The sequence below is a fragment of the Pollachius pollachius genome (assembly GCF_949987615.1).
Source record: "Pollachius pollachius genome assembly, chromosome: 16".
Classification (NCBI taxonomy): Eukaryota; Metazoa; Chordata; class Actinopteri; order Gadiformes; family Gadidae; genus Pollachius; species Pollachius pollachius.
Genome location: NC_136949.1, coordinates 2353976 through 2363205, shown reverse-complemented (window position 1 = coordinate 2363205; position 9230 = coordinate 2353976). Strand labels below are relative to the sequence as shown.

At 56.4% G+C, this 9230-nt stretch overlaps 1 protein-coding gene across 1 annotated transcript; it reads right to left on the bottom strand.

Annotated features, from left to right (window-relative positions):
* Nucleotides 1-1068: 1068 nt before the first annotated feature.
* Nucleotides 1069-8493, bottom strand: disp1 (dispatched homolog 1). Its single transcript, XM_079754003.1, has 7 exons — nucleotides 8380-8493; nucleotides 7631-7758; nucleotides 7437-7534; nucleotides 6291-6388; nucleotides 4424-6028; nucleotides 3873-4139; nucleotides 1069-3062 (listed from the first exon to the last, which is right to left on the bottom strand). Exons 2-7 carry the CDS (start codon nucleotides 7702-7704, stop codon nucleotides 1569-1571), a joined length of 3636 nt encoding a protein of 1211 aa, XP_079610129.1. The 5' UTR covers nucleotides 7705-7758; nucleotides 8380-8493; the 3' UTR covers nucleotides 1069-1568.
* Nucleotides 8494-9230: the final 737 nt, after the last annotated feature.

Sequence of the window (9230 nt, the reverse complement as noted above, 5' to 3'; positions counted from 1 at the left end):
TGCTTAGCAATGGTGAATTATCAAAAAACAATTCAGCGCCTGAAGTTGTGAAGGCCAATGCAAGTGAACGGTGCGTTCCACAGCATTGAGAAGGGTAGTTTAAACTTTATAAAAACACAGTTTTATTTTTGCTCCTATCAACCCTAGCGACCTCGGTTGCTAAGCGACGTCAACGTATTTGGCAGACTATTCCTCTGCTGAACAACACTACGGATGCTGGTTACAAATAAATTGTAATAAGACGCACCGTGTGAAGTTCTTTTTTCGTTTTGGCAAGTAGCCGTGTATAAAGCGGGATAATGTATAGAACGTCGCCGGTCATTATCGAAAATAAGCCCCATTCAGGGCGAAGCAAGACACCTCCTCTTCGCGTCGGTGTCCGGTTCGCCCTGTCGGGGCTTATTTCCCTGATAATCACCGGCGTTCTTTACATTATCCCTTACATAACATTATGCTATGAGGCTGATGGACTTAGAAGGGTAGTTTAAACTTAAAAACACGGTTTTGTTTTAATTTTTGCTTGAGGCAGTCATTTTGTTTTTATGGGTCTCCTCTATAAGCTTACTTAGATGTGTGGTGAATTCAGTGTTTGTTTTAGTTTTATTTAATTAGTTTGTGGATATTTTATATTTAAAGCCAAACGGGGTAACCGACTTCCTGCTCGCGCGCCTCTGCTGTTACGCGCGCTTTTACCTCGCGTTGGCATTACGGATCTCCCGCCAAAACCCTGCGAAACCACCAACAGAGATTAATTTATCGCCTTTCAAAAGAAGAACCCATTTTCCTCGAGAGCTCAGGGCAGACTGGATTCAAACCCTCCACCAACAGATTTCACCCCGTGGTAGGACTCACCTTCGATTGGTTCTGGATACAAGATGGCGGCCTTGCGGGCGGGTCACAAAATCCGAGGCTGGCTCTATGTCTCTAGAAGCCCGTCCAGCTGCTCTTTGACCCGAGAAGGACAGAAACCAGACTCTTGATCTTAAAAACACATTTTAATCACAGATCCCTCCCTGGGAGGAACTCGACAATAGAACCACACTTTGATTCAAGAGATGACATCAGTGGAGCAGGGGGTCAGAAACCACTGTGACATGGGTTATAATGAGATGAATTTGGTTGGAGTTTGTATACTCCAGGCTAGCCCGAATACTGCAGGCTAATGCGTATACTCCAGGCTAGCCTTTATTATCCAGGCTAGTTTGTATAATCAAGGCTAGCTCGTACAATCCGTGCTAATACAAATACTACAAGCTAGCCCATGAAATCCAGCAAAGCCAGAATAATTCCTGAATCTTGTGCCCCTGCGTTAACTGCATCACATCAGGGGAAATATGATATGATCAGACATATCTGTCAGATTACAGGTTTGGCCCCTTGGTGCATTTGGCTTGAAGCAGCCCAACATTAGCCTTAGAGGAAAATGTTTTGCTGTTGAAACTAAATTGTAGTCGAAAATATATTAAATAAGTCGGTATGTTTGAGGGGACGCAAAGAGGCGCGCGGTGGGAGTGGGCCGTGGCCACGCGCCGCATTTGGACGTTAACCACACGACGAGCGTCTCTGCGTCAACACGAACTCTCTGAGGCGGGCGTAGCGGGCGAGGGCTGCGTCGCCGCGCCGCCGTCGACCTCCGAGGTGTCTGGCGTCTTGACCTTTAACCTCCTCTTGAAGCAGCCCAGTTTCCTGGGAGACGCAGTCGGCTCGCCGGCAGCGTCCCGCGGGGCGTGTCCTATGGGGTCGACCGGGGGGTGGGGCCTCCCGGGGGGCGTGTCCTGGCTGTGGGGCGTCGCGCCGCAGGAGAGCGTCCTGGAGACATGGTCGCCCCCCGGGGGGCTCGACAGACGTCCTCCACGACTGTGGTGGTCGCCACCAGATCGGGCGGTGTCTGGTTGTAGCGGCACTGGTCTGCACACCTGGCAGGGGGCGGAGTGAACCGGGGCCTGGGGGCGTGTCCTATCCGAACCTGTCGGCGGAGTCTGGTTTGGCCCGGGAGGACTCCCTCTGGGTGGTGGGCTCTCCAGACCCCCCGCGGGCTCCGGGAGGGGGTGGTGCGACATCCAGCCCTGGGAGCAGTGGTGGTGGTGGTGGAGGTGGGGGTAGCGGACGTAGTGCAGGCAGCACTCCCGGGCAGGGTAGAGGGCTTCAGGGGACGGGTTCGGGGGGGTGGAGAGGGAGGGGGTCTGGGGGCCCAGCTGGAGGTGTCTCCTCTGAGGACCAGCAGGGTCCGGGGGGGGTCCGAGATCTCCGGGGGCCTGCGGGGGACGGTTATTGGCCGAGCCGTTTTGACAGGGCTCCTCCCCCTCCTTGCCCTGATTGGCCGCCAGCGGCTCCAGCTCGCAGTGCTCCACCTCCACGGCGCCCCGCCCGCCCAGCTGGTACTTCCCCGACCCGGGGCTCTTCCCCGGGGGCGGGGGGAGGCTGGCGGTGCCCTCGGCGAAGGCCTGGCACCGCAGCTTCTCGGGGAGGGGGATCTGCCCGCACGACCCCTGGGGGCCCAGGCAGCGGCACATGCACTGGAAGAAGAAGGTGGCGAAGGCCCAGCTGACGCACATGATGAGCATCATGAAGGTGCCCAGCTGCGTGTACGCCAGCACCGTGGACGGCATCATCATGGCGCCCGCCACGAAGGTGGTCAGGGCCGCCATGGCGATGGCCGAGCCCATGCGGCTCAGAGAGAAGACCACCTTCCCGTCCCTGTCCGGCTCGGGCGCCAGCCGGTACGCCACGCCGTAGTGGACGGCGAAGTCCACCGACAGCCCCACGGCCACGGAGATGGTGACCGACTCCAGGACGTTGAGCTCCCAGCCCAGCAGCACCAGGGAGCCCACCGTGACCGAGATGGTGCCGGCGATGGAGATGATGGCGTAGAGGCTGATGACGACGTTCCAGGTGGTCAGCAGCATCACGCTGAAGGCCACACCCACCGACAGCGCCATGGCGATCAGGGTGCCCCCCGACAGGCTGTCCTGGAGGTCGTAGAACTCCAGGTTGCTGATGAACCAGCCGTGACGGAGGCCGGCCGGGGCGCTGAGCAGCTCCTCGCCGATCCACTCGTCCACCTGGAACCGGAACCAGAACCAGAACCAGAACCGGAATCAGAACCAGGACCACAACGGGTGTCTGTATACCAACCTTACAATTGGTTTAGGCCAGCACATCTGTCCTTTCAGCACCTGTTGCCTTCCTAACCGTCCCTGCAAGGAGTGATCCTTCTTCTGCGTTCCTTCTTAAGTAAACCAACTAAACAGTCCAATCTGTAATCTGTACTGACCCTGCCCTGGCTTGCAGAAGAGGGAGGGGCCAGGCCTACAGAGGGCGGGACCAGGCCTAGAGAGGGCGGGGCCAGGCCTAGAGAGGGAGGGGGCAGGCCTACAGAGGGAGGAGCCAGGCCTAGAGAGGGAGGGGGCAAGGCCTACAGAGGGCTGGGCCAGGACTAGAGTGGGCGGGACCAGGCCTAGAGAGGGCGGGACCAGAAAAAGAGAGGGAGGGGCAAGGCCCACAGAGGGCGTGACCAGGCCAAGAGAGAGAGGGGCAAGGCCTACAGAGGGAGGGGCCAGGCCTAGAGTGGGCGGGACCAGGCCTAGAGAGGGCGGGGCCAGGCCTAGAGAGGGAGGGGCAAGGCCTAGAGAGGGAGGGGCAAGGCCTAGAGAGGAGGGGGTAGACCTACAGAGGGAGGAGCCAGGCCTAGAGAGGGAGGGGGCAAGGCCTACAGAGGGCTGGGCCAGGCCTAGAGTGGGCGGGACCAGGCCTAGAGAGTGCGGGACCAGGCCTAGAGAGGGAGGGGCAAGGCCTACAGGGGGAGGGACCAGGCCTACAGGGGGAGGGACCAGGCCTACAGGGGGAGGGACCAGGCCTACAGAGGGGCGTACCTGGCGGTAGAAGTGGTACATCTTGTCGTAGGCCAGGGTGAACAGGTAGGTGCTCTGGAACTCCAGCACGACGGCCCGGATGGTGTCGTTGATGTCGAAGCGCGGGCCGGGGGTCTTGCTGTCCAGGTGGTACATGGTGTTGCGGTCCAGCTCCATGATGGCCCTCTTGATGCACAGCTCAAACACATCCTGGCGGTAGGGGAAGGTGGACTGGCTGCAGCATGGGTAGAGTGCCGAGGCCTCGTCACACTCCTGGTTCTCCATCCACTGGGGGGCGGAGCCAGGAGACACATGGGGGGGGTTAGGACAGGGTATAGACTAGAGGGGGGTCAGGCGTCAGCACCCTACACACCCAGGGGTCGGCACCAAGACTCTGTATACAGGCTTATGCGCATTGCAAATGCAACGTTGTCCAAACTGAGGACTGAATGGGACTGCACACATACAGCATGCAGGTAGGCCCGCGATTCAGGCGAGAAGCCTGAATTGTTAGTTAGCCAATACCTTCAGCATTTGATTTGTGCTACAGCCCTACGGCCCCGCAGTCCTACCTGCTTGAAGGTCTCCATGAAGCAGCTGGTGAAGTCCTGCTCCTCGGACTGGAACACGAAGCTCTGGTTCCTGAGCTTCTGGCAGAAGTTGAGCAGCCAGAGCTGGGAGGCAGGGCTGGCGATGTTGAAGCCCCCGTCCAGCACCAGCTTGCCCTTGTTCTTGGGGTTCAGGGGGTCCCCGTTGTCCTCGGGGGCCACCCCCCAGATGATGGTGATGGGCATGTGGAGGTCCTCTCCGTTCTGCACGCGCTCGAACATGAAGAGCTTCTTGAAGTCGGCGTCGTAGCGCTCGAAGGGATGCGAGGAGCGGAACACCTGGAACTCGGCCAGCTCCAGCGAGGGCAGCTTCATCTTGGGGTCCACGCACACCACGTAGGCCCCGCCCACCGTCAGCGCCAGGAACCACAGCAGCCACAGGTAGCGCAGCTTGATGACCACACAGGGCAGCACCTTCTCGAAGAACACCTTGGACGCCTCAGACATGGCCGCCAGCCCCCGCTGCACCGCGTGGCAAGCGCCGGCCCAGACCGCCGCCACGCCGCCGGGGCGTGCCGCCGCCCCCTGCTGGCCCGGGGGCGGGGCGCAGGGGAACACGCTGGGCAGGTAGCGCTCGTGGAGGACCACCACGGCCGGCAGCCAGGTGACCATCAGGATGTAGTTGACCAGGATGGCGGTGCCGGCGTAGACGCCAAAGCAGCGGATGGCGGTGATGTTGCTGACGTAGTTGGCGTAGAAGGCGGCGGCGGTGGTGAAGCTGGTGACGAACATGGAGAGCGCGGCGTGCTGCAGCGCCACGCCCATGGTCTCCGCCATCTCCGCCCCTGGCTTGTCCAGCTTGGTGTAGTTCCAGACGTCGCAGAGCACGAAGGCGTCGTCGGCGCCGATGCCGACCAGGATGATGAGGGCCGTCAGGTTCATGAAGGGGAAGAAGTGGAACTTGAAGACCACGCGGTACAGGAAGTACGACACGATGAGCGAGCTGATGATGGCGATGATGGTCATGAGCGTGATGAAGACGGAGCGCGTGTACACGCACATGACCAGCAGCACGATGACAATGGCGATGGCCGGGTACACCGTGTCCGTCAGCAGGTAGTCCTGGAACAGGTTGTGCTTGATGCCGAACTCGATGCCCGTCACCGTGGTGACGCCGTCCGACGCGTTCCAGTTCTCGAAGTTGTCCAGGTAGATGCTCATCATGCCCTTCTCGCCCTTCTCCGTGGGCGAGAACAGCAGGCTGTGCCTCAGGACCTGCGGCGGGTTTTCCAGGCTCTTGGGGCTCAGGAAGTCCTTGTCCACCAGGAAGTGCAGGACCTGGTAGACGGCGTTGTACTTGGTGCACTTGCGCGGCACGTTGGCGCACTTGAGCTGGTCCTTGCGCCGCGTGGTCATGTCCCAGCAGTCGGGCCCCAGGGTGCCGTTGTGGTAGAACTTGGCGCAGGAGCGCAGCACCCGCAGGGTGTGGGTGACGTCGCGCTCCGTGATCTTCTGGCAGGACGAGCGGTTGGTGAGCACGGCGATGTAGTTCCCCAGCGTCCAGGACGGGCAGCACGAGGCGTCACTGGTGCGCTGGCACAGGCTCAAGTACAGAGGGTGGGACCGCACCTGGGGACCATCAGAGACCACCCTACTCAGCCCAGAGTACAGTACATACTGATACCATCACCAAATCTGATCACAGACCAGCTGGGACTACCACTGGGCCAACTCTTAGCTCAATAACTACACTCTCAACTCCCACAAATATTTTCTAAATGTTGAAAGCATGAGTTTATGAATGCGATGGAAGGAAGGTTCTGGTGATCAGTTTGTTATCAGGGCTGTCGAGCAGTGGGGGGGGGGGGTGTGAGTAGATCACTGGGCCTACCCTGCTGTTGTCCATCTCACACATGGACTTGATGGCCGGCAGGCTCCAAAGGTTGCGTCCCTCAGCGGAGGTGAAGACCAGCCGGGAGTACCGGTCACCTGGAAGCACAACAACACCTGCCGTCACTGCTGACACAGCTGTAGTCACCCGGCGGACATCTTGGTGCATGACACTCGCTGGGATGGGAGGAACTGAACGCAGGGATCGGCATTCAGTTACGCCACCTAGAAGCTAGGTCTGTATCAGGAGCATCACATGCTTAAGCTAGCATTAGGATGGAACGTACCATGTTAGCTAGCTGTTTACCTGGAGGGTAGCATGTTAGCTAGCTGTTTACCTGGAACATAACATGTTAGCTAGCCGTTTACCTGGAAAGTTACAAGTTAGCTAGCTTGTTTACCTGGAAAGTTACAGGTTAGCTAGCTTGTTCACCTGGAAGGTAGCATGTTAGCTAGCTGTGTACCTGGAACGTAGCATGTTAGCTAGCTGTTTACCTGGAAGGTAGCATGTTAGCTAGCTGTTTACCTGAAAAGTTACAGGTTAGCCAGCTTGTTTACCTGGAAGGTAGCATGTTAGCTAGCTGTGTACCTGGAATGTAGCATGTTAGCTAGCTGTTTACCTGGAAGGTAGCATGATAGCTAGCTGTTTACCTGGAAGGTAGCATGTTAGCTTGCTGTGTACCTGGAATGTAGCATGTTAGCTAGCTGTTTACCTGGAAGGTAGCATGATAGCTAGCTGTTTACGTGGAAGGGAGCATGTAAGCTTGCTGTGTACCTGGAATGTAGCATGTTAGCTAGCTGTTTACCTGGAAGGTAGCATGATAGCTAGCTGTTTACCTGGAAGGTAGCATGTTAGCTTGCTGTGTACCTGGAATGTAGCATGTTAGCTAGCTTTTTACCTGGAAGGTAGCATGTTAGCTAGCTGTGTACCTGGAATGTAGCATGTTAACTAGCTGTTTACCTGGAAGGTAGCATGATAGCTAGCTGTTTACGTGGAAGGGAGCAAGTAAGCTTGCTGTGTACCTGGAATGTAACATGTTAGCTAGCAGTTTACCTGGAATGTAGCATGTTAGCTAGCTGTGTACCTGGAGTGTAGCATGTTAACTAGCTGTTTACCTGGAAGGTAGCATGTTAGCTAGCTGTGTACCTGGAACGTCGCAGAAGAAGGTGTCTTTACTGAAGTCCCACTCTGCCTGCCGTTTGTCTCGGTCAAAGTGGTCGTCTGTCCAGCGTTCCTCCTGGCGACTGGAGGGAGAGTTTCAAAATTGACACGGGGCCACAGAAGCAGCGGTTGAGTAGCCCGGCGCTGAGTGATGTAGCGCTATGGGTGCGTGTGTTTACCTCCTGGCCTGCTCGTCTGCGTATTTGAACGGGTAGTTGGCCAGCGTCGCTCGGTAGCCTGTGTTCTTCAGCATGTTGTTCCATGTGACCAGCCGTCGGCCAATCGCGGTCCCTCGCGGCTCGAAGCCCTGCGGGGTGGAGGAAGAGGAGGGAGCTGATGACATATCATCTTCATCGTCCTCTGGGTCTGTGTGACCGACGTTGGCCGTAGAATTCAACAGAACCGGGAAGGAGTCCGTATTGTGACCTTAATCCAACCTAACGTCACCGCATTTAATCAAATTGAACCTAAACTAATCCAGTCTAATCTAATCTAGTCTAATGTAACGTAATATCATCTAATCTAACCTAGTTAATCTAACCCAGTCTAGTCTAATCTAACCTAGTATAATCCAACCTAGTCTAACCTAGTCTCACCTAACCTAACCTAGTCTAACCTAACCTAGTCTAATCTAACCTAACCTAGTCTAACCTAACCTAGTCTAGTCTAGTCTAACCTAGTCTAGTCTAACCTAGTCTAGTCTAATCTAATCCAGTCTATCCTAATCTAATCTAACCTAGCCTAGTCTAACCTAGTCTAGTCTAACCTAGTCTCATCTAACCTAGTCTCATCTAACCTAACCTAGTCTAATCTAACCTAGTCTAGTCTAACCTAGTCTAGTCTAACCTAGTCTAGTCTAGTCTAATCCAGTCTATCCTAGTCTAACCAAACATGTCCTGGTCCCGGTCTAGTGGCCCCCCCTCCTCACCAGCAGGGGGTCTGAGAAGTCGGGCAGGTCCGGGACAAGCACGCCAATCAGAGCGCAGATCACGATGAGCACCGTGCACACGCCCAGCACCACCACCGGCCAATCAGCTATCAGCTCCGCGTAGCTGTCAATCAAACACACGTCAGGACTACATTACCAGGGATACAGGTGTGAACAGGAAGTGACCTCAAACCAGAGAGAGAGAGAGAGAGAGAGAGAGAGAGAGACAGAGAGAGAGACAGAGACAGAGAGACAGACAGAGAGAGAGAGACAGAGAGAGAGACAGAGAGAGACAAAGAGAGAGACAGAGAGAGAGAGATAGAGAGACAAAGAGACAGAGAACAGAGATAATGATAATGTTGAAGAGGTCGTTGTCTCTTGTCTTTATTTACCTTTTAGGGAATCGGAGCGGCCTAACAGGTCTGTGAGAGAGAGACAGGGAGAGACAGACGGACAGACAGAGAGAGAGAGACACAGACAGACAGTTTAAAATTGAACACACCCTGGCCTGTCACAGGGTGATGATGCGTACACCCTGGCCTGTCGCAGGGTGATGATGCGTTCACCCTGGCCTGTCGCAGGGTGATGATGCGTACACCGGGGTCGCAGGGTGATGATGCGTTCACCCTGGCCTGTCGCAGGGTGATGATGCGTACACCGGGGTCGCAGGGTGATGATGCGTACACCATGGTCATAGGGTGATGATGCGTACACCGTGGTCACAGGGTGATGATGCGTACACCCTGGCCTGTCGCAGGGTGATGATGCGTACACCCTGGCCTGTCGCAGGGTGATGATGCGTACACCCTGGCCTGTCGCAGGGTGATGATGCGTACACCGGGGTCGCAGGG

What these genes read in the sequence shown, in the direction of transcription:
- disp1 (XM_079754003.1), bottom strand. Translation starts at nt 7,704, where the DNA reads ATGCTGAAGAACACAGGCTACCGAGCGACGCTGGCCAACTACCCGTTC. An exon ending in CTTCTTCTGCGACGTTCCAG is followed by an intron (nt 6,389 to 7,436) that starts GTACACAGCTAG and finishes TTGTGCTTCCAG; the next exon opens with GTGACCGGTACTCCCGGCTG. An exon ending in TCATGGAGACCTTCAAGCAG is followed by an intron (nt 4,140 to 4,423) that starts GTAGGACTGCGG and finishes TCCGCCCCCCAG; the next exon opens with TGGATGGAGAACCAGGAGTG.